Source organism: Mustela putorius, unplaced genomic scaffold, assembly GCF_011764305.1.
Source record: "Mustela putorius furo isolate JIRA1106 unplaced genomic scaffold, ASM1176430v1.1 tig00000929_pilon_pilon_pilon, whole genome shotgun sequence".
In the NCBI taxonomy this organism is placed as follows: domain Eukaryota; kingdom Metazoa; phylum Chordata; class Mammalia; order Carnivora; family Mustelidae; genus Mustela; species Mustela putorius.
Window position 1 is genome coordinate 5,417,091 of NW_025421520.1, and position 24,985 is coordinate 5,442,075.

A 24,985-nucleotide genomic window follows, 5' to 3' on the forward strand; every position below is an offset into this window, starting at 1 on the left:
ACGGGTACCCTTCTAGTTCAGGGAAGCATTTGATACTCCTTTCATTTTTGTGTTTTGGTTGAGTTGCTTTAATTTCAAAAGATTTATCCAGTTAATCTTCCCTCCATTAAAACCAAAGGAAAATTGGCTTCTCCTTAGAAATGAAATCTTTAACCAAAACCACATATTAAGAACAAGTAACAAGAAATAAACTACTATTATGAAATAATTCAGGGAGAAGTCAATGTCACAGAATAACTGGAAAACAAGATTAAGAGGAAACTTCGTATTCAATGTCCTATCATACACTGTATGTCACACTGAGGACAGAATCAAGCATTTAATCCAATCCCAGCAAAGAGGGAAGGTGAGGGGAAGGGACAAGATAACACACCAAGCCGTCCCCCACAGTTAGATCACTGCAGGTCTGGGAGGCACGAGAAGGTAAGGTAGTTTACCCAAGGCTATGCACACTTCAGGAGGCAGAGCAGGAATTCAAACCCAGGGCACTCATTCGAAACTGAAGTCCTTCCCTTGGTGCTCAGCATTTCTCGAGAAATGGCATACCAGACAACATTTCTCTTTTTTTGTAATGATTTTAAGATGTAGCAATCTCTTGCTGAAGTCTGAGAATCTAATCCAATTGTATCTTATCAAATAAACACCACACTTATTGGTGAAATTTGGGCTGCGTACCCCCTAAATCAAAGACAAGATAAGGATATCCATTCTCACCCCTTCTATTCAACATTATAGTGTAACAAGGCAAGAAAATTATATTGAAAGCACACAAAATGACATGTTACAAGTAACTACCTTATCACCCCTGCAGAAAAACCAATAAACTCTATGAAAAATCTACTGAAACTAATAAGTTTAGCAGTTTTAGGATAAGAGATCAATAATCAGAAATCATTGTATTTCTGTGTACTAGCAAGAAGCAATCAAAAATTGAAAACGTTCTGGGGCACCTGGGTGGCTCAGTGGGTAAAGCCTCTCCCTTCGGCTCAGGTCATGGTCTCAGGGTCTTGGCATCGAGCCCCGCATCGGGCTCTCTGCTCAGCAGGGAGCCTGCTTTCTCCCCCTCTCTGCCTGCCTCTCTGCCTACTTGTGATCTCTCTCTCTGTCAAATAAATAAATAAAATCATTTTTTAAAAAATTGAAAATGTTTTAATCCCATTTATAACAGTATCAAAATACAAAATACTTACACTTTATAACAGATATTTATAGCCTGTACAGTGAAAAATACTAAATATTGCTGGGAAATTAATGGAGACCTAAGTAGAGTGAGGTCCCTTACTGTAATGGAAAAACTCAGATCTTCCTTTCTGAGTAGAGGAAAATCCAGTTCTCTACTGTGTTTCTCTCTTGTGAGTTTCCTTTACTGTTCATACAGGACACTTCTGATACTTCTGGTCACCAAAATGTGTGATGTTTCTCCCCCAAAACCAGCAAACCATTCTTGGTGGTGAGTCCAAGAAGCCAATTCAATTCTGATGCTATCTGCCTGGAGAGAGCACCAGGCTAAGGGCTCGATCCCACAGGACTGCCCCACCCTCACCCAGATGCCAACTGTAGGTCCATGTTGTGACCTGTGCTTCTGACTCAGCGGCTATAAATCAGATATTCCCACAACCATCTCTTTGGGTTCAATTAGTTTGCTAGAACAGCTCACAGAACTCAAGGAAATGCATTTACCAGTTTATTAAAGGACACCTAAAGGACGCAGATTAACAACCCAATAGAAAAGGTGCATAGGACAAGGTATGAGGGAAGGGGTGTCACTCTCCCAGCACCTCCACAGGTTCACCAATCCAGAAGCTCTCTGACCCAGTACTACTGGATTTTACAGAGGCCTCCCTACATAGGCATGATCAATTATTAACTCCATTTCCAGTGCCTCTCCCCTTCTGAAGAAGATGGGTGGGGAGGGCTGAAAATTCCAAGCTTCTGATCATGGATTGGTCTTTCTAGGGCCCACGCAGAGTCTCCTCATTAGAACAAAAGGTACTCTTCTCACCTTAGAAATTTATGAGGGTTTTAGGAACCCTGTGTCAGGGATGGAGTCAAAGACAAATATTAGGACAAGAAATGCTCCTCCTGATTCTTTAAGATTTTGTTTATTTATTTGACAGAGAAAGACACAGTGACAGAGAAAGACACAAGCAGGGGGAGTGGAAGAGAGTAAAGCAGGCTTCCCGCAGAGCAGGGAGCCCGATACGGGGCTTGATCCCAGTACTCTGGGATCATAACCTGAACCAAAGGCAGACACTTATTGACTGAGCAGGTGCCCCTGCTCCTAATGTTTTTACTTAGTAAGTTAAAAGTATTTTATGAGTTCTGTGCCAGGAACCAAAGCATGCATGCATATATATATATATATTTTTTTTTTTTCTATTATCTCATGCTTATGCATGGGTCAGAAGACTCAATGTTGCTAAAATGTGATTCCTCCCCAAACTGATTTATAGATTCAAAACCACGCCAATCAAAATCCCAGCAGGACTTTTTGTAGAAAGTGACAAGTGGATTCTAAAATTCATATGAAAATGCAAAGGACTAGATTAAACCACTTTGAAAAGGAAGAACAAGTTTGGAGGGATAAAATGACCAGATTTCAAGATTATAAAGCTACAATAATCAAGACAGTATAGTGTTGATGTAAAGACAGAAAAATACATCAATGGAACAAAAGAGTGTCCAGAAATAGCCTCACACATATATGCGCAACTGAATTTTGACAAAGATACAAAGACAATTCAGTGGAGAAAGGGAAGTCTTTTCAACAGTTGGTGCTGGAACAATTGGATATTCATGTGAGAAAAAAAAAAGAACTTTGCTCCATACATTTTGCCATATACAAGTATTAAAATAAAGCTCATTCTCAGAATCCAGAATTTTTACATCATCCATAATGTCCACTACAAAAAGTATTAGATGTGAGAACTAAACAACCTATAATCAAGAGAAAAGTCACTCAATAAAAGCAGACCTGTGAATGCTCCAGATGCTACAGTTAGCGGATTTAAAAATAATAATAAGTTTGTTAACCTAGAGAAAATAAGGGTATATGGGGTAGAGAGAAGAGAATTTCAGGAGAAAAGAGAAACTACAAAAGAGAATAAAAGGCAAATCGTAAAAAAGAAAAATGTTACCCAATTTTTTAAAAATCACTAAATTAGGAAGGGGGGTGAAATACAGAAAAAAACAGAGGCTCAATGACTGGCAGAAAGCTATCAAAGCATCTAACATGTGTGAAACTGGAGTCTCAAAGTAAAAGGACAGAGTATGGGACAGAAAAACTATTTAAAGAAATATTGACTGGGAAGTTTTCTAAATCAGATCAAAAATAGTTCAGTAAATTTTACACAGCACAAAGGCAAAGAAAACTACACACAAACACATCATAAACTCTGAACACCAAAAATAAAGAGAAAATATAAAATTTTGTACTCTTAGGGTGCCTGGATGGCTCATTTGGTTAAGCATCTTCCTTCAGGTCAGGTCATGATCCCAGGGTCCTGCGACTGAGCCCCGTGTTGGGCTCTCTGCTGAGCTGGGAGGCCCCTTCTGCCTCTCCCTCTGCCCCTCTCCCCTGCCCATGCTCACTCTCAAATTTAAAAAATCTTTAAAAAGAAATAAACAAAATTTTAGCCTTAAAAGCAGGTATTACATTGAGGAAATAACAAAATAATCACTGATTTCTCACTAGAGAAAATTGGAAGGCAGAAGAAAATGGAACAACTTTAAAGTACTAAAACACACACATACACAAAACACATACTGTCCACCTAAAATTTTAAATTCAGCAAAAAAGTGTTCAAAAAATGAAAGGAAGTAAAAGGATAAATGAGAAGACCTCTACAGTGATGGGACAGCTCTGTATTTTGACTGTGGTTTTGGTTACACAAATCTACACATGTAATAAAGTTGAATAGAACTACACACACACAAGTGCTTGTTAAACTGGTAAAAATCGGAATAAGGTCTATGGAGTCTATCAATTTCAATTTCTTGGTTTTGATATTGTAGTAGGTTTATGTAAGATCTTACTACTGTAAGACATTACTATTGATACACTGCCCTGTACTATTTTTAAAACTACAAGTTAATCTATATTTCATTTTTTTTAAGATTTTATTTTATTTGTCAGAGAGAGAGAAAGCTCAAGCAGGGGGAGCAGCAGGAAGAGGGAGACGCAGACTCCCCACTAAGCAGGGAGCCTGACATGGGGCTAGATCCCAAGACCATGACCTGAGCTGAAGGCTGACAGTTAACCAACTGAGCCACCCAGCATCCCATCTATCATTATCTCAAAGAAAAAGTTAAAGAAATGAAATAAAGAGGAGCGCCTGGGTGCCTCAGTGGGTCAAAGCCTCTGCCTTTGGCTCAGGTCATGATCCCAGGGTCCTGGGATCTAGCCCCACATAGGGCTCTCTGCTCAGCAGGGAGCCTGATTCCTCCTCTCTCTGCCTGCCTCTCTGCCTATTTGTGATCTCTGTCTGTCAAATAAATAAAATCTTTTTTTTTTTTAAATGAAATAAAGACAATTTTCTGATAAATAAATGTTGAGTTTGTTGCCAGGAAACTCCAGGAAATGCCAAAGGAAATTCTCCAAGTAGAAGAAAACTAGGGTAAAGCCTAACTTCCCAGTTTGTGAGGGCTGTACACAGTAATTTCCTTTCAAAGAAGGCAGTGTGTAGGAAGGAAAAAAAGGTATAAAAATCTGACAAGAGCTACCTCAGCCAGGAGATCAAGGTCAATATCAACAGTGATAAGCCCTATTGATAGCATATACCCTTGACGGGATGTGATGGAAATGGCGTTTCACCTCTGTGGTCTTCCTTCCAAACCCAAATTTCCAGTCTAAACCTGAGAAAAATAGACAAATATCAATCTACAAAACATCTGGGCAGCACTCCTCAAAACTGTCAAGGTCATCAAAAAACAAGAAAAGTCTGAGGAAACGATCACATCCAGAAGGAGCCTAAGGAGACGTGATGAGTAAACGTTAGTGAGAAGGTGAAACAGAAGGACATTCGGAGAAAACTGAAGAAATCTGAATAAAGTACGGACTTTAGTTACTAATAAAGTAGCAATACTGGTTAATTCTAACATACCACACTGACGTATGATGTTAAGAATGAGGAAACTGGGCCCGACGCATAGGAGAGCTCTCTATACTGTCTTTGCAGAGTTCTCCTATATGTCTAAAACAGTTCTCAAAAATAAAGTTTATTTTTTAAAAACTTGAGACAGGGACGCCTGGGTGGCTCAGTTGGTTAAGCAGCTGCCTTCGGCTCAGGTCATGATCCCAGCGTCCTGGGATCGAGTCCCACATCGGGCTCCTTGCTCCGCAGGGAGCCTGCTTCTCCCTCTGACTCTTCCTTCCACTCTGTCTGCCTGTGCTCGCTCTCACTCACTCTCTCTCTGACAAATAAATAAATAAAATCTTTAAAAAAAAAAAAAAAAAAAAAAAACTTGAGACATATAGCAACAAACTGCGTGACATAGGCTTTTTTTAATTTGAATTTCAATAAACGGTTAAAATTATGAATCCTTCATAGACATTGAATAGTCTGGGTATCTAATGGTATTAACAAGGCCTTAACTGGTTTGGATTTAGGTGTAAAAATGGCATGTTTTGTTTTCTAAAGAGTCATCTTTCAAGGAAATTACTGGCCTATTTGTGAATAAAATGGTATGGTGTCTAGGATTTGCTTCCAATGATCCACAGGTGGCTGGGAGAAGCAGGTGTTGTATAGATGAAACAGGATTGTCCGTGATTCAGTAAATACTGACTAGGAAATAGGCTGGGGCTCATTATACCAATCTCTCTAGTTTTACATACCTGCTTGTAATTTTACAAAAAAAAAAAAAGGCAGAAACACTTTATAAAGTCAGCCATAGTGTTTTGGATGCTTGGTTTTCAGACATCTTGCTGTTTGTTAAGGAATACTCACCATATATCATTAGCTAACATCAAGGAGTAATCATACTTAGTCATCCTTAATGATGTCTATGGGAATCTGTATTTTAATATGCTTCTCTTGTCAATTTTGACTTCGGTTATCAGGTTTACCTGCAGTGGAGCTGGCAGAGAGCTCCCACCAGGAGCAGGTGTCAGCTCTGCCATTCTGCTGAGTGTTTACTTATGTTGCACTTTTATTCTCATCACTAATTCATGGTTTCTTTGAAGGAAATCTCTTTGGATCCATGACCAATTTTGTGAGATTTAGTTTAGCAGAATTTAGCAAATGTATTCCGTAATTCCTCAAACCAGACCCCTGAAGAGCACCACATGATCATATGCGGCACACTCCCCGCACCGCCCCCCCACCGGGGCGCAACCCCTACCTGCTGTGGGCGTCCCACTAGATTACCTCTCATACCTGTCACAACACGGCGCCAACCGTCATACAGGCCACGAGGGAGCCCTGGTCCACCCATGTATTACATAGCAGCAAATCGCAATTATTTTTATTTTTTAAAATGTTAAAAAAAAAAAAAAAGGCACCTGATTGGCTCAGCTGGCTAAGCAAGAGCCTTCGGCTTGGGTCATGATCCCAGAGTCCTGGAATTGAGCCCTCCATCGGGCTCCCTGCTCGGTGGGGAGTCTGCTTCTCCCTCTGACCTTCCAACTCTCATGTTCTCTCGTTCCCTCTCATTCTCTCTCTCTCAAATAAATAAATAAAATCTTAAGTAAAATAAAATAAAATGTTAACAAAAAGAGAAATCTTCTTTTTTTCCCTGCACACCAGTGAAACTCCCCGGATCCCAACATGCTAGGAAAAACCCCACGCTGCGACGTCTTCCCATAGGAGGCAGAAGCAACAGCAAACACGTTCCTCAAACAGTAATTACAACTTTGCGTAGCTTGTGAACACCGTGAGTAAATTCCACATCTAAAACACAGTTGAAGAGCTTATGTAATCCAAGCCTTACTGGCACAAGCCATCACCTGTTTTATTGTCTGGAATTAGCCTCCTGGCTTGCCTCCAGCATCCCCGAGGTGCTGTCACACAGGCTCTGAGGAACAGGTGTTCTGCTCCAGTCATCTTGCCTGGCCACCACCAGGGACCCTTGGGAAACCGGCTCTGCTGGGCACAGCAGCCCATGGCTGGCAAAAGCTCCTACTAGGTGCACTCTGGTGGCTTCGGAGGCTAAGGAGAAGGCCAAGTTCATTCACAGCCCAGCAGAAACCAGATTCAAACTTTTAATGAAACTTTACTGATCTAAGGATAATCAACAGATTTGTTTTCTTTTTTGGATTTTTTCCTTTTAATTTGTTTTCCAAGGCTGCCATGACCAAATGCCAAAGGCTGGGCTTAAAATAGCATAAATGTGCTCTCTTCCGGCTTCTGGGAGCCCCGGGTGCTCCTTGGCTTGTAGCAGCATCACATCAGTCTCTGCCTCTGTCCTCACGTGGCCGTGGGCCCGCATCTGTGCAAGGGTCTCTTCTTCCCCTCTTGGGACACCAGTCATAAGGGAATGCCGCCCACACTACTCCAGTCCAACCTCAGCTTAAACCACACCTCCGACAGCCCTGTTTCCAAGTAAGATCCCATTCTGAGAGTGTTGGGACTGTGGCACACCTTTTTGAAGGACACGTTCCACCTCTCACAGCTGCGAACCATTTACAACTACTGCATAGACCTAAACCTGTCCCCAGAGCTCCTTGCTGAGCCAACTTCCTCCCAGACTCCTGGCCTACCTCCATGGACCTGAGAAGTCTACTCCACTTTCCGCTTCTGGGGGCAAGCCATGCAACTCCATACCTCAGGGTTTGAGCCAGGCTGATCCCAGGCATCAGAGAGAAAATAATCTTTTCCATCCCAGGGCAGGTCAGGGACTTGCTTTCCCTAGGACTACCTCCCGCTAGGATGCTGAGGACAGGCCTATCAAGATCCTGGTGAGAAAAACCACTCTCTCATCCACAAGACCACACAATGCAATGACCTTGGCGTGTTTCCCCAGATCTGCCCTGTTTGATTTGAATAATACCCTATATGAGACATAACAGATCAGCCTGACAATGGCTTATGCCGTGATTAAGAGTAGCTCTTTTCCAGTCTTCCTTCATCAAATGTATAAAAGCAAAACACCACCACCACCAAAACGCAGTCCTGTCCACTTACACTTAGAGTCACCCTCTCATATGTAAAAAAGTAAAATCATTTCACAAATGTCCTTTTTGCAAAAGCAAGCCCAGCCCCTTTACTCTTTGTCTAAACTAATGGTAGGTAAAAATAAGTTTTATATATTACTACAGGGAATTTTTTTTTAATGTTGAAGCTAGAAATAAATAAGTCATTGAACTCAAAAATGCTCACCGAATGTTGTAATTTTCCCACAATAAAGACAAGTTCACGCTTCAAATAATGGCAATTGCCATACCCAGCAATGCTGGCAGTTTAGGCCAGCGGAGGCTTTCCTGGCAAATCTACAGGCTTGGCCTGAGCTCCTCGCTCAAGGGATAGTGGTAATTAGCGGAACCGATCATGCCTGTGCTCTGGAATTTAAATGGAAGAGACAGAACTCTTAGATCCCGGGGAAATGGAATATAGTGGAAGGACACACAGAGGGAAGGCAGCATGCGGAGACCACAAGCCAGAGCGGGTCCGAGACCACAATGGAGGTATTGACTGGTGGCAGAAGTTCCAACTACTTAAACAGGTAACAAGTGATCTCAATCAGTAGAACCAAAATTCAGAAGCAAGGACATTTCTGCTCGCCATGCTCCTCCTCTAAGGTCTGGCTGCAGTCCGTCACGTCTACGCGAATTCAGACCGTCGATCCCAAGTAATTTTAGGGAACCGGAGTCATTTCTTAAACCAAACCAATTCTCCCCATTCTGGAATAACGAACTCTGCAGAATTCCTGGATCTGACCTCCACGACTTGAAGACAGTTGGAACGTTTCTTTAAGGACTCTGTACTTTACGACAGAGCTTCTCAGTCTGGACTCCTGATAGTCCCAGGCTAGGGCAACGCTTTCAAACTCTGAGACAACTCACAGTTAGAAATGTGTTTTACAATGGAACTCAGTAGCCAAAACACCTATCACACACTTAAAAATACATACACACACACACACACACACCAGAAGTATCATGAAACACTGCAAAACAATACTTACCAATCTGAGCAATCTATTTTCTACTGCGTTCTTCTACTGAAGGGAATAAAAGGTAACATCTACAAGTCTGATTTCACAACCAACCGAGTCTAGTAGCAGTTCAAAATACTGGGGAAAGAGGCATCCCAGTTCACGGGATAAAAACGATACATTTTCCTGGAGACTCCCATTTTAAGACCTGAAGTTTTTAAATATTTCAACTAAACACAGAGTCGAATGTAAAGACGATGAAGACAAAACGGAATTTCACCGATGTTTCTTAGTTCCAGCTAGCTATCTGGGACTTCGGCGGGTACAGCCCCTAGGATGTGAACACACAGTCTCCCTCTCTTAGGAGCACTTCAGCAAGACGGTGGGAGGATTCTGCCCGAACGCCAGTTTCTAACTCAACAAGGCACATTGGTGGGACAGTCACACCTCTAAGTCTTCACACCCGGGAAACCAATCCTGCCACTCCTCTGTGCTTCCTGGGAAAGGCAAAAGGCTGTGACCAGCAGGTGATTGTCCCAACACCATCAAACAGCCCGAGGACAGTAGGGAACCGTCGTAGCAAGAGTGTCAGCTTCTTTAGCCACCAGCAGGGCAAGAAGGTCGAGCGTAATGCAAGTGGCCCTGGCTGGAAAGGTCCCAACCGCATCCTCCATTCCTCAGGCCTGGCTTCCGCCTTCATTTTCCCTGACCGAGGACTCGAGCGCCGGCATCCCTTCCTCGACTCCAACACCGGTGCCCTTCGCCGGCACCAGCGGAAATAAAGGGGTTGCCCGTGTGCTTTGTGTGACTGTGACCTTCCCGAGAGGTCAGCCCACACCGGCGGGCAAGCCCGGCTGCCTTGACCGCCCCCTGCGAGGACGGCTCTGGAGCCTTCTGCGCCAGCAGCGTCTGGGGTTCGAGGTGGCCTACTCCACTAGCCACGCAGGTGTCGACAGGTAAAGCGGGGTCGACCCGCGCTCGCCATTTCCCGGGAGCTGTGCCGGGTTCGCCTGCGGCAGGGCCGGGACCAGAACCCGGGAGGCGCACACATTTGTAGAGAAAAGTGCAACATTTGGAATTCACGCATATTCCATGCTTCCCAGGGCCTTTCATCCAAGGACGATGCCCAGCAGCCACCTACAACCTCAGTCCTAGACTTACTGACCCTAAAAGAGTGAAGGGGTTAAAAATTAAAAAAAAAAAAAAAAACCACCAACGAGTAAGCAACCACCCCATAATCTAGCCTGCAATTGCGACGTGCCTCGCGCCTTTTAAGGGCTCTGTGGGCGCCAGTCCACCAAGCGCTCAACGTTCCGCCAATCACCGCACTCCCCACAGTTTTCCCCGCCCCTCGCCCTGTTCTAACCAATCACTGCGGAGTCGGCTTCTCTCCGCCCCTCCCGCCCGCCCCCAACGCTTTGGAGGTTAGAATCCTTCAAATTTCACTCGCGCTCAACCGCCGGGTCTCAGCCGGAATTTATTTTTAGCTCCGGGCGAGCAGCCCCGCCCTCGGCTCCGCCTCCTAGCCGCCCCCAATCGGAGATGGAGTTTCCGCTGCGTCATCGCGCGGGCGGGCGGGGGCTACCCAATCAGCGCCCGGGAAGAACTGGCGTAACTAAACAGCGGCGGAAGAGGGTGGGAGGGTCATGACGCAGCGAGTTTCAGTCGTGACTTTTCCGGGGGCATCTTGGCGTCCCCTCTATTTCCCCTTAAAGTAAAACGTCGCCCGACGCACCCCCGTGCGTTTCCAGGGCGGGGGTGGCCGCCGCGGCGGGGAGGGCGGTGCTGACGCGAGCCGCGGCGGGGCCGGCGGCGGGGGTCACGTGGGCGTGTTTGGGGGCGGGGCCGCGCGGCGGTTCCGGGCGGTTGGGCGCGCGAGCGAGGAGCCCAGGCAGCCGCGCCCGCCCGCGCCCGCCCGCCCCGCCCCTGGATGCCGCTCTGCCCCGGCGCGGCCGCCGCCGATCGCAGCACAGGAGCCGCCGCCGCCGCCGCGGTTGATGTGGTTGGCCCGGGGCTGAGGAGGCCGCCAAGATGCCGCAGTCCAAGTCCCGGAAGATCGCGATCCTGGGCTACCGGTCTGTGGGTGAGTGGCGGGCGCCGCGCGGCCTCCGCGCCCGGGCCCGGGCCCGGCCTCGCCTGGGCGCCGGGACGCGGCGGCCCGGCCAAGTTTGGGGTCGGCGCGGCCATGTGGCGGCCGCGCGTTTCGTAACCAGCCGCCCGCGGCCGCCACCTCCATTTTGAGCCGAGGCGGCGAGGCCGGGCCCCGCGGGGCGGCGGCGGCGGAGGGCGGCCGGGGCTCGGGAGGACGTGCCTGGGGAGGCCGCGGGCGGACGGCGCGGGGCGGGGTGGCGGGGGCCGCCGAGCCGGCGGACGGGTGCGCTCGCGCCGCACCGCCGCGGGGATCCGCCGCACCTGTCTCCTCTCCGCCTTTTCGCGGCGGCCCTTCCGCCCCAGATTAAATCAAGTCCGGGCGATTTTAACAAAGGAAGCAGCACCCTGGGCTTTTTCGGTCCGTGGCGAAGTTCGGCGTTTTAAGGAAAACCGGGGACCTAAAGGACGTTTGGGTCCCGAGGGCAAGTTTCCTGCCGGAGGACCCGAAAGAGCCGTCTTCGGAAGCCGCAAGCGGGACGGCGGCGAAGACGAGGTTTCCGATCTCTCGGTGTCCTATTTTCCTTCGGGAAAAATGAAGGTCAGGTACTTGGAACCGGGCTGTTGAAGTCACTCAGAAGTTTGCTGGGCTTTCCCACGCACCCCCGAGGGCGGACACCGACCCGAAACTTGGTGGCGGTGGCCTTTTCGCCGAGCGGGGCGGGGGGAGGGCGGCGGGGTCGCGGGCGGACGGGCTGCCGGAGGACGAGTGAGCAAACGGAACCGTTGAACTTACCCGTGCTTCGGGGCGAGGCTTTATTGTCTGTGACGAGCGGCAGCCGGCAGGAATCGCGCTGACGCCTTCGCGTTGTGCTGAAGAAGTAACTGTCCGAGGAAAATGTGCACTTGGTCCTGGGCGGGGGGTGGGGGTGAAAGCCAAGGTTTGACGGCGAGGGCAGGAGGAGGCGACAATAACCGCCATAGGCAAGCTGGTGACTGCCTGCCACCCATCGGATGAGCTCCCCGACGCCGCTTGCTGGTCTGCTTCCGCACCCCCATTTTCCACGGCCGGCGCCAGGGTCTGTGCTCTTTGACCAAGATCAGCTACAGCGTGCTTACTCATCCTCTTGTCGCCTCCCTCGTCCAAGGGCGGGGGGCGAGGGGTGGAGGGATCATTAGAATGGGGGGCAGTCAGAGGCTGAGAGATGCGCGTGCAGATGGGGGGTGCCAGGAGTCAGAGGGACAACTCTGGGATGATGCAGTGCCAAAGGATGGGTCTGTATGTGGGGGAAGAATGGGAGAGGGCCTTAGCAGCCGCAGCTCCGAAGGAACCATGCATCACACCGAGGCTTATAAAAATCACTAGCAGTCCACTCCCCAAATGCCCATGTGGAATGGAACCTTTATTGGCAGCCTGAGTCACCCAGCCCTTGCTTCTCCGTTCTCGGTATTTCCCCGGCTTTTTGAAGAGTGGGATGGGGACATACCCTGCCTCTTGAATAAGTTCTGATCAGATACATAGATCCACAGTGCCCATTCGTTGAGGACAGCAGTCTGAAAAATTTACAGGTGACCTCAACCTGTGCTGCCTATTTTCAACCTGAGAGAATGTCCTAAAGATACTGACTTACTCCTTGAAATTCTCCAGATGGTGATTCTGGTCTTCAGTAATAAGCAAGTATAGTGTTTATTGTGGTTTTGCTAAAGCAGTTCCTCATGTCCAGTTGAAATCCATTCTGTTTGGTCTCCCCATCTAATTCTCATCTCCCTGAAGACCTGGGTGTGACAGGTCAACCCAAAGCCTTCTGATCACAAACATGTGTTTTAAAGTGCTTTTGAAATACTGTGCTTAACTGGCCTGCAGTGAGATACAGACTAAGTTCTGGTCCCTGTCTCTGTGCCTTCCATATGTCATATTACCATATCCTACTTCAGGTAGTGATGATTAAAGTAAAAGGTATTTTGGAGATTCCCAGCCTTTGCCTTTAATTTTAAAGTTGTTTACCTTTGTTAGGAACCAAGACACTTTGTGGTTTGTGGGTCTTTTGTTTCGCCGGCATCAAAAAAGGAAGTATTTCCCTGATGCTATGTATTAGCCACTCTTGAGAGAATTATTCTGTATTCAGACTTAAAAGAGTTTACAGACATGTTTGCTTCCATGTGATGCTGTACTAGGGAAGTTTAAGTATACGTGTTTCTAGGTGGTGTTATTTTGTGATGTGGAGCTGTTGGGTCATACTAACTGTTGGTAAAGAGTGGTAGAAAAGGGGAGCCTGGCTGACTCTAGAGTGTGCGACTCTTGATCTCAAGAGTTGTGAGTTCCAGGCCCTTGTTGGGTGGAGAGATTACTTAAAAGTAGAATCTTTTTGAAGAAGGTTCAGCTAGGGGCGCCTGGGTGGCTCAGTGGGTTAAAGCCTCTGCCTTTGGCTCTGGTCATGATCCTAGGGTTCTGGGATCAAGCCCCGCATCGGGCTCTCTGCTCAGCAGGGCGCCTGCTTCCCCCTCTCTCTCTGCCTCTCTGCCTACTTGTGATCTGTGTCTGTCAAATAAATAAATAAAATCTTTAAAAAAAGAAAAGAAAAGAAAAAGGTTCAGCTAGAAACCACACTTTTCTTAGAATGTTCTCTTGATTAAGTATCTTAATGCCAGTTTGACTAGTAGGGTACTTGTCATTGTGACTTTGTCATCTCACAAACTTTATTGTTAAAAGTTTGCTTTCAGCTAAAACTATTTAATGCTATGATTGTTTTACTTCGCTTTCAAATTTTGCATTTTTTAAAAAAATATTGATAAAATTACCACTGAGGAATGTATGATTCTCAGGCAATTTAATACAATCCTTTTTCCTGAAGTACATTTCCTGTTATTTACAATGTTAAGCTTCTAAGGACACGTCACCTACAACGCAGACTGGCTTTCTGGGAGTGCTTTGTATTGTTTTGGTGGTGGCAAATGTTCCGCACTCCCTTACGTCCATTGTTTCTAGTACAAACAAGTAGTCCTATGATAGGAGGTAACTAAACTTAAGTTTGAAATGTAGTATCCGGTAACAATCCTTAAGTAAAATCTGGTACCCCCTTCGCTGGAATCTTCTGCAGAGAGCTTTGATAATCTACTTTCCCATCAGACTCTAATCAGAAAATTTTTTGTCCCGTAAAAGTCTCTGAGGTTAACAAAAGGGACAGGATCACAGGAAGGTGAAAGAGAAAATGAAACAGTGCTGTGGTTTGGTAAAAGACAATTCAGAAGTAACTCAAATTATGACCTTGTCAAAATGTTTTAGGTAGTAAAGAAGGTGCACCTTTCAGTTGGATACTTCATAGGGAGAAATATCATTAAATTTGTTCCCGATAAAATACAATCCGGTTTTATTCTGATTTACTGTCTTTTTAAATTACCCTATCCTTTCCTGACACATTTCATTGAGAATGCTGAAAGTAGAACATTCTTTGCCATATATGAAATCCTCTAGCACATGAAGTTGTGTGTTCAAGCCCTCTTTAATACTTTGGCTGTGCACCTGTGGGCAGGGTAGTCCCATAGTGGCCACCTCGTACTGAAGCTTGAAATGAACTCTCTTTGGGGGGCGTTCATTTGTTCTGTACGAGAGGACAGTCAGAGCTTGCATTTGTGATTATGATATTTCAGTGTGGAATGTTATTTTGGTGTCGATATGGGTTATATCTATCCGTAATAACCTTCATCTATGTGGGTTATATCTATCTGTAATAACCTTCATCACCCCGAAAAGAAACTCTGTACCTGTTGACTGCCCCGCTCACCCCTAACCCTGGCATCCATTAGCCTGCGTTCTCTTTCTATGAATTTTCCTATTTTGAATATTTCATATAAATGACGTAAATGGTCTTTTGTGACGAGCCTTTTTAATTTAACATGAGTATTTTCAAGGCTCATCCATATTCTGCATATACCAGTAATTCTCTTTTGTTGCCAAGCAATTCTCTGTTATTTGAATATGTCGCATTTGTCAGGTGATGGACATGTGGTTGTTTCTACATCTTGGCTATTATGAATAATGGTGTATGATCATTCCTGTATAAATTTTTGTGTAGACATATGTTTCCATTTCTCTTGGGTATATTCCTCGGAGTAGAATTGCTGGGTCATATTTTTTTTTAATATTTTATTCATTTGAGAGAGAGAGAGAGCATGTGCACAAGTTGGGGGGGGGTCAGTGGAAGGGGGAGAAGGAGAAGCAGACTGCCCACTAAGTAGGGAGCCCAGCGTGGAACTCTATCCCAGGACCCCAAGATCCCAAGGTGAAGTCAGACACTTAACTAAGTGAGCCACCGGGTGCCCTTGTGTGTAACGTTTTGAGGAGCTGCTAAAACTGTTCACAGCAGCCACACCGTTTTACATTCCCGCCAATTGAACGTTGGTTTCAGTTTCTTTACATCCTCATCAACACTTGTAGTTGTCTTTTTTTTTTATTTTAGTCGTGCTTCTGGGTGTGAAGTGGTAGCACATGAGATTTGCATATGATTTCTCCCATTCTGTGGGGCTGTCTTTTCACTTCCCTGTTGATGTGCTTTGAAGCCAAAGTTTTCAATTTTGACAAAGTCTGGTTATTTTTTCTTTGGTGACTTGTGCTTTTGGTGTCATGTCTAAAAAACCATTGCCTCACCAAGGCCATGGAGATTTACTACTATGTTTTTTTCTAAGTGTTTTTATCATTTTAACTTGGACATATTTGATCTATGATCCCCTCAGAGTTAATTTTTGTATAAGGTAGGAGATGGGGGTATGACTTTATTCTTTTACGTGGGGATGTCATGTTGTCCCGGCACCTTTTATTTATTTTTTTTTAAAGATTTTATTTATTTATTTGAACAGACAGAGATCACAAGTAGGCAAAGAGGCAGGCAGAGAGAGAGGAGGAAGCAGGCTCCCCACTAAGCACAGAGCCCGATGCGGGACTCGATCCCAGGACCCTGAGATCATGACCTGAGCTGAAGGCAGAGTCCTTAACCCACTGAGCCACCCAGGCACCCCCGGCACCTTTTATTAAAGACTTATTGAATTATCTTGACATCTGTGTCAAAAACTAAGGGACCATAAATGTTAGAGTTTATTTTTGGATTCTGTTCCTTTGACCTGTATGTCTGTCCTTATGCAAGTATCACACTGTCTTGATTCCTGTGGTTTGGTAGGAGACTTCAAGATAGGGACATGCCAGTCTCTATACTTTAGTCTTTTTCAAGATTGTTTTGGCTGTTATGAATCCCTTGCATTTCCGTATGAGTACTTAGGTCTAGATTGTCAACTTCTGCCAAACACACACACATACACACACACACACACACACACGGACAAACCCACTAGGATTTTGACAGGATGTTTTATAGTTTTGTAATTATCTTTAAATGTTTGATTTTGAAACCAGCTGAATCCTCATATCTGCTTCTAAATTCATTCCACTGCAACATGTTATTGTAATGCAGTATGTGAGAGAACACCAACCTCGCATAGATATCTAATAGGGAAAGAGAGGAGTATTTTTTCTTTTTTTTAAGATTTTATTTATTAGAGGGGCGCCTGGGTGGCTCAGTGGGTTAAGCCTTCAGCTCAGGTCATGATCCCAGGGTCCTGGGATGGAGCCCCTCAGCACGGAGCCTGCTTCCCCCTCTTTCTCTCTCTGCCTCTCTGCCTACTTGTGATCTCTCTATCTCTGTGTCAAATAAATAAATAAAATCCTTTTTTCTTTTTTCTTTTTTTTAAGATTTTATTTATTAGAGCTCGCAAGCAAGGGGAAGGTCAAAGGGAGAGGGAGAAGCAGACTCCCCACTGAGTGCGGACCCTGATGTGGGGCTCAATCCCGTGACCCCAAGATCACCACCCAAGGGAAGTCAGGTGCTTACCTAACTGAGCTATGCAGGTGCCCCAGGAGTATTTTAACACCTTTTTCAGATAATTGTTTATATTCTTTGCTGCTCACCAGAACTCCGTAGGTGTTGGTAGTAGTGTCCCCACCATAGGTGGTCAGTTGCAGTAGCCCCTGAAATCATGTGGAAGAATTCTCTATTGTTACATTGAATTCCATCGCTTATTTTGCACTTTGCATGGATCATCTACCCATGACTTTGATTTTGTAAGGTCATATCTTGGTTATTTCGAAAAGAATGGTTTACTGTTACACAGATCCTTCCACATTTTGATACATTTCAACATACAAACTTTTTTTTTTTTTAAGATTTTATTTATTTGAAAGAAAGAGCGTGTGCGAGTGAACCAAGGGAGGGGCAGTGGGAGAGAGAGACTCTCAAGCAGACACCCCATGAGCAGAGCCTGACCCTACTGGGGACTCAATCCCACCACCCCAAGATCGTGACCTGAGCCGAAACCAGGAGTCGGGTGCTTCACTAACTGAGCCACCCAGGCGCCCCAACATACAAACTTTTTAATCACATTTTTTTAAAAAGATTTTATTCATTTGACAGACGGAGATCACAAGTAGGCAGAAAGGCAGGCAGAAAGAGAGGAGGAAGCAGGCTCCTCGCAGAGCGGAGAGCCCGATGTGGGGCTCGATCCCAGGACCCTGAGATCATGACCTGAGCTGAAGGCAGAGGCTTTAACCCACTGAGCCACCCAGGTGCCCCTTAATCACATTTTTTAATACCACCATCAATCTCCTTAGGGAAAAAATGTAAATATTGGGAAGCTTTAAGCTCACCATGAGTGATGCAGATTCTCCAAAGTTCGAATTTCCTCCTGAGGGTTTGAATGGGATCATCGGCAAAGTGCTACACTTGTACTTGAAGTGACAGTCTCCTTTCTTTCATTTCAAGAAGATGCCTGCCGAATGCAAACTATTTGAAATAATGATCGTTTATTGGCCATTTTTGCAAATAAAAGTGATGGTCTGTGATAAAAGTGGCTGTTTTCAGATCACTTCACAAACATGGCACACATGCTTTGCTTCGAGACGACTGTCGCGCTCCGGTATGCGGCAGCGCCCTATATGTGCATCCTGTTTGGTCACACGGTATTGAAAAAGCGTGCTTAAGGGTCAAGACAAAATTAATTGTTTTTACTGCCTCCTCAAGGACACTGTTAAATGAAGACAGTTTGGTGTTTTCACGGCAGGTGCATGGTCGTGGAGAGAACAGTGCTTTCCCACAACCGTGCACAGCCACGGTCTGGATTCGTGCGGAGGGCCCTTGTACCACGTGGACGTGGTGGCAAAGGCTAATAATATCTTGGTAAGGCAGTGGAAATAGTTTTGACCTCATGAGCCCCCTGGAAAGGGCTCAAGGGACCCCCAGAGTGTCTCTGGCTCCACTTGGAGACTCACTGAACCACGGGACGCAGAACCTGGCCAGACCGCTCGCTGTGCCTGTGCAGAATTGAGTCAAGAGTGGCTGCATCGCAGATGCTGCCCAAGGAGTGTGGTCACCACAGGCTTAGACGACCCTTCTAGAAGAAGCCCTGTCACCTGGTAGGAGAGAGAGATGGTGAGGCAGAAAAGAACGTGCATGCTTGGGAACTGAAGGAGGCAGGGGAGCTAGCGGAGAATGTTAGGGAACCAGGAAATGAAGTTGGAGGTGGTCAGGGGCCGTGGGTGAGGCAGGGCCTTGCAGGAAGTTCAAGAGGTGGTTCCTTCGGAGCATAAGCAGTGGGTTACTAGAGTATGGGGAGACTTGGGGTACCTGAAGCCAGTGGACGTGGCCTCCGATTGTGGTGCAGTTTGGGGTGAGTGTTGTTTTTTGATCTGGTAATGATGAGGCTCCCAGAGATTAATAAAAACTTGCCATGGATGGCAGCATATCAGGACCTATCTGTGAGTAATGCAGTTTTCCCATACAAGCACGAGAATTGGGGTGTGGGGTGGGGATCTGAGTACCAACAAGATTATCACAAAATCAGAAACGGCCGTTTCTACCTGTGATTATGAAGTTGGTAATACCCAACACTTTTCTTACTTGAGGGTCTAAAATAAGGCATTGACAACTTCAGTATTGCCCATGGGTAAATTGTACTTGGTTATTGGAGTAAGTCAGAACTGAACTTGGACATGATTGTGCAGGTTAAACCATTTTCAGGTCTTGAGTGATCACCCTTGGGAGAACCTTTATTCTTAGTTCTAGAACTATTTATCATGAAGTACCAAAGTAATAAGCCTGGAGTGATATAGTGCAAACTCGTGAGGGCCTTCGTCATTAATTACTTGCTGGATTTAGAAATATAATTTAATATCAAACACAGAGGTCCTGGAATACTGTTTTAGTATTTCAATATTCTTTTTTTTTTTTTAAGATTTTATTTATTTATTGACAGAGAGCAATCACAAGTAGGCAGAGAGGCAGGCAGAGAGGGGGAAGCAGGCTCCCTGCTGAGCAGAGAGCCTGATGCAAGGCTCAGTCCCAGGATCCTGAGATCGTGTCCTGAGCTGAATGAAGGCAGAGGCTTAACCCACTGAGCCACCCAGGCACCCCCAGTATTTCAATATTCTTAAGTGTATATTGGGCCTCTGATTAAAAAAGAGTTCCATATAGGACATTGGAATTTGAAGACTAAATTGAGATTAATTTAGAACAGAAGCACTAGAAGCAGAAATCTGGCACTTTGAGGGCAAGGGAAGGCAGGGCAGTTTGAAGACCCTAATAAAAGCATGTCCTTTTTTTGGTAGGTGTCCCTCTTACCTCCCTGTCCCCTCTCCCTCATTTCTCTTTTTGTTGTGCTTATTCGTTTGCAGAAAGACTCCTCAGGGACTTTTGAAACGGAAATTGGTGTTTTAACAAGATATGTGATCCTACTTCTGGCAAGATCAAAAGTTGATTGTTAACTCTGCGGTGTCAGGGTAAATAATTTGTGCACGTGGAGATGAAATACCAGCTCTTACAGTTAATATAGTTTGATGAAATGAAAATGCTTTTCTAGGACTTCTATTTGATATAAATGCATCCAGCTGACATTTTGCTGGTTTTCAAATCTAAATCACATTCAGAATTTATTTTAAAGAGAATATTTTTAAATATAGGTTCTTCTTCTTCTTCTTCTTCTTTTTTTTTTTTTTTTTAAGATTTTACTGATCTAGGGAGTCTGGGTGGCTCAGTTGGTCAAGCAACTGCTTTGGCTCAGATCATGATCCTGGAGTCCCAGGATCGAGTCCCATATGGGGCTCCCTGCTCAGCGGGAAGTGTGCTTCTCCCTCTGACCTCTCCCCTGTTGCGCTTTCTCTCTCTCTAATAAATAAAATCTTTAAAAAAAAAAAATTATTGGTATATGGGGGGGCAGTTTGAGCAAGAGTTTAAGAACAGAAGGAGGGAGAAGCAGACTCCCTGCTGAGCGGGGCGGCTGGATGTGGGACGTCATCCCAGGATTCTGGGATCATGACCTGAGCAGACGGCAGCTGCTTAACCACCTGAGCCACCCAGGTGCCCTGGTTCTTTTTATTCTTGTTCATGACTTGTATAGGTGCCTGAGTAAAAAACTAAGTGGCAAAATTCAACCACGGTGGCTAACCTCAAGGGGAGGAAGGCTTAAGATGACCTTGGCACACTGGACTCACCAAGGTCAAATGTGACTCTTTGTGACTGGAGGGTAAGTGGGAAAACACTGGAATCTCTGGTCCCCATGCTAGACAGGAGTTATACGTTGTAGGGTGACTCTCTGGCCAGGCTTATGTGGCCTTGAGTATCCCGGCAGGGGTGGGCCGGGCGGACGCCGGACTCTGGAGACCTGAGTGCTCTGCGAACGAAGTTTGGACTGGAATGTTACTGAGACGGCTATGGAGGAAAGGACAACCTGAAATGTCAAGTCATGAGGCGCCTGAGCTCTGTGGTCGGTTGAGCGGCCAACTCTTGGTTGCAGCTCAGGTCATGATGCCTTGTCCTGGGTTTGAGCCCCACATCCGGCTCTGCACTCATTATGGAGTCTGCTTCAGGATTCTCTCTCTCTCTCTCTCCCTCATCTCAGCCCCCATCCCAGCTCATGTACACATACTCTCTCAAATAAATCTTTAAAAGAAAGAAGTCTAAAGTCTTATGTTTGTGTTTCAGAAAAGGTCCCCTGAGTGCCTGCAGGTTGAGGACCCGGGTCCATTTTCCCAGCATGTTAGTTACCCAGCACTCCTTCGGACCGGCCAGTAGAGCAGTCTCTTCAGTCCTGGGTGTCACGTGTTGGGGAGCAGTGCCAGCTTAGAGGAGTGCTTCTTGGAGGTCGTGAGCTTTCCCTGAAATCACAGGCATATTTTCTGGGGAAGGAGTTGGCATCTGTCAGCTACCCAAAGGGCTTCATTCCCCCGAAAGATTGAGTTGCTAGAATGACGGGTTTGAGGGGACACTGTGGATTCAGTGTAATGTTACTTAGGTGATCATTAGATGTTCAAATCAGTCCCTGTCCCTACCATGTGCCAGACACAGTGTACTTAGCCACAGAGGCAGAGACAGTCCTGCTTCCTGCCCTCAGGGAGCTTCGTCTGGGGAGGGAGGCCCGGGAGACAGTACTGCTACTACTACTAATAGTTTTTAAAGCATTAGTGGTATGGGGCGCCCTTAAACACCGTGAGGTGCGTACTATTAGGATGGTGAAGATGATGCCTGTTTTGCAGATGAGGAGATGAACGACAAAAAGTTTAAATGGATTTGCCCAAGGTCAACAGTGAAGTAGCTGAGCCAGGATCTGAATTTCAGCCCTAGTCCAGAGCCAGCACTCTCTTTGGGCTGCTACCCAGATGATTGGGCTAAATGCTTCGAGAGAAATCCTCCAGGGGAGAAATCCTGCACAGGGGTGGAGAAAGGTCCCTAAAGAACTGTCATGAGAGCTGGAGTTAGCCAGGCAGAGGTGCGGGATCAGTGGGGTAGGAAGGACAGAGCCTTACCATCCAAAGGAGCAGCATATGCCAAGGATGAGTGGATTTCGGCTCAGTGTGGCTGGACCTAGGAATGGTGACCGAGGCTCGAGGAATAGGATGTGACTGGGCAGGGTGGGGTTATCCGTGTGCCCGCTCCCTACCAAGAACAGCCTAGAGGGCCTTATTGTGCAAGTTTTAGACTTTGCCCTAGAAATGGAGGAAAGTCACTGATGGGTTTTAAGCAACAGATAAGATGATCGTCTACACCAGGATGGACAAACTTCTGTACAGAAATTGTAAATTATGTATTATATACTGTACTGTTGGCAGTAAAGTGATCTAGAGAAAAGAAAACGTCACTGGGAAGAGCACAAGGAAGAGGAAATACATGTATAGTGCTGCAGTGTCATTTATCAGAAAACCTGCATATCCGTGGACCTGCACAGTTCGCACCCATGTTGTTCTGGAGTCCATCTGCTGCCGCCTCCCCTCGGAGCAAGCAAGCGCTGTAGACAGTACATCAGTGAGTGTGGCCGTGTGCCGTGCAACCGTATTTACAGACACTGACATTTGAGTTTCATCCAATTTGTACATCATGAAATATTACTGATTTTTTTTTCAGCCAGTTGAAAATGTAAAAACCACTTGTAGATCCTGGGTTGTGGTTTGCTGATCTTCCTGGTGTGTATCCTCAAGAAGACCCTCTGGCAGCTCTGGGAGGGGGGTGGAGCAGTCAGGGAACGGAAGTGCCAAGACCAGCCGCGTACTGAAGTTCATGGGCCAAGGTGTCAGACACAGGTGCAGTATGGGCAGGACGCTGAGGCGGAGCTGAGAAGTGACAAGGGGGGAGTCGCCAAGACGAGATGTTAAGGAAAAGTTACAGGTGGTTTGCATGAGGCCCTGAGTGAACAACTGTGCCCTGGGCTAAAGGGAGAAGGGGTACACCGGGATTTGGGGGGGACCACATTCGTTTGTGTACCTGCTAGATCTACCCACTCACCTTGCTTTCTGGCTGTAGAGGGCCTAGCAGCGACCCACACAGTTCCCATGGTCCTAAGAGTAGGTGGCTGTGCCTGCATTTTGGCTGCCGGAGGGTGTGCTGCCCCTGGGTGGTCGTGTCACCTGTGGCTGTGCCCAGACACACCTTCCTGCTGCGGCGTTGTCTCCCTGCTGCCTTGGAAACAGGAGGTCGCAAGACCCGTGGGACCCTGCGCACTGACCCTGCTCGCTCCGCCAGGCAGGGGTGCTAAGGACTCGTGTCTGTCTCCAAGGACGTTCCTTGCTTTGGGGAGACAGGGAATCGGGCTTCATCTCTAGACTACTTCTTTCCTATTTTTCTGGGTTTTTTCTTAAGTAGGCTTCACACCCATTGTGGAGCCCAAGGCAGGGCTTGAACTCATGATCCTGAGGTCAAGACCTGAGCCTAGATCAAGAGTCAGACTCTTGGGGTACCTGGGTGGCTCAGTCAGTTACGCCTCTGCCTTCGGCTCAGGTCGTGATCTCAGGGTTCTGGGATTGAGCCCCGCATCGGGCTCTCTGCTCGGCGGAGAGCCTGCTTCCTCCTCTCTCTGCTTGCCTCTGCCTACTTGTGATCTCTGTCTGTCAAATAAATAAATAAAATCTTTAAAAAAAGAGAGAGAGAGACTCTTAACTGACTAAGCCACCCAGGTACCTCTAGACTTTTTGTTTTTTTCTTTCTTTTTTTTAAAATATTTTATTTATTTATTTGACAGACAGAGATCACAAGTAGGCAGAGAGGCAGGCAGAAAGAGGAAGGGAAGCAGGTTCTCTGCTGAGCAGAGAGCCCGATGCAGGGCTCGATCCCAGGACCCTGGGATCATGACCTGAGCCGAAGGCAGAGGCTTAACCCACTGAGCCACCCAGGCGTCCCTAGACTTTTTCATTGTACATAATTGCTACCAAAATATGTGAAGTGTGTTTTTATAAAAGATATTGTTTTCTTAATCCAGCCATGTTTCTGGATGACTATTATCCTAAAATATTGGACTACACACAAAATGGACATAGCTTCCATTTCTTAAACTGTGGAAGTCTTTTTGGTAGGCAGCGAAGTCTATACAAGTAGGATGTTCCCTGTACCCTTAAATGGCGTAGAGTGGCACAGTCCATCAGAAATACAATGCAAGGCATCTAGGGAATTTAAAATTTTCCAGTAACCACATAAAGCAATAAGAAGGAATAGTTGAAATAATTTAAGTATATGTTTAATTTAGCCCAGTAAGTCCAAAATATTATTTCAGTGTATGTTGAATATTTTTTATATTGTCACTTTTTTTAATGCAAAGCTTTGATATCTTACATGTTCTACATTATGTATGATGCGTCTCAGGACCAGCCACGTTTCAAGTGTCCACTGCCCACTGGCTCCCCACCGTGGGACAGCACGGAAGTAGGGAGAAGGGAATTGGTGGTCATAAGTGGGTCATTGTAGAGTCTTAAAGAACTTTTGAAGAAATAATTTTTATAAGTAACCATTTGTGCTGATAACTATCTCTTTTCATTTTCCTGATTTCTTATTACTCATTTTGATGAGTCTTAAACTATGTGCTTTTTAATAAATTAAAGATTGTGTTGTAATTTGAGAATTTATCTCATTAGCTTTTTCCCTAACCCTTTTCCTCCCTGGACCTGGGGCTTCTCTCCACTTTTGGCCACATGTGTAGCAAAATTCTTTCTTCATTGTTGCTGAACACTGAATTTCCTGCAGTTTATCATGTCTGTCCCTGCCTTCCGGCTCTGCTGTGTCTTTGAATCATCCCAGGGAAGTGGATCTCCTGTTTTAAAACTCTTCAGGGAGATAGTTTCATAGCCTTTCTTGGCAGAATTTTGTTTTTCTTTTAGTTTAATAACTCTGACAGTTAATAAAATTCTTCCATTTATGTAACTCAAATCTTTATGTTTTATTATAAACTTACCTCTTGTATTCTCCGTGGCGTACGTTTGGTAGATCATGCTTGGCAGTAGTGGGCACCC

At 45.8% G+C, this 24,985-nt stretch overlaps 1 protein-coding gene across 1 annotated transcript in view; it reads left to right on the forward strand.

The window, feature by feature from the left end:
- The first annotated feature begins 10,940 nt into the window (after positions 1 to 10,940).
- Positions 10,941 to 24,985, forward strand: part of RHEB (Ras homolog, mTORC1 binding) — a 41,957-nt gene continuing 27,912 nt past the window's right edge. Inside the window, exon 1 of the mRNA XM_045086360.1 lies at positions 10,941 to 11,173. Within this exon, the coding sequence (XP_044942295.1) occupies positions 11,122 to 11,173 (52 nt within the window). The 5' untranslated portion in view covers positions 10,941 to 11,121. The remainder of the gene's footprint in view (positions 11,174 to 24,985) is intronic.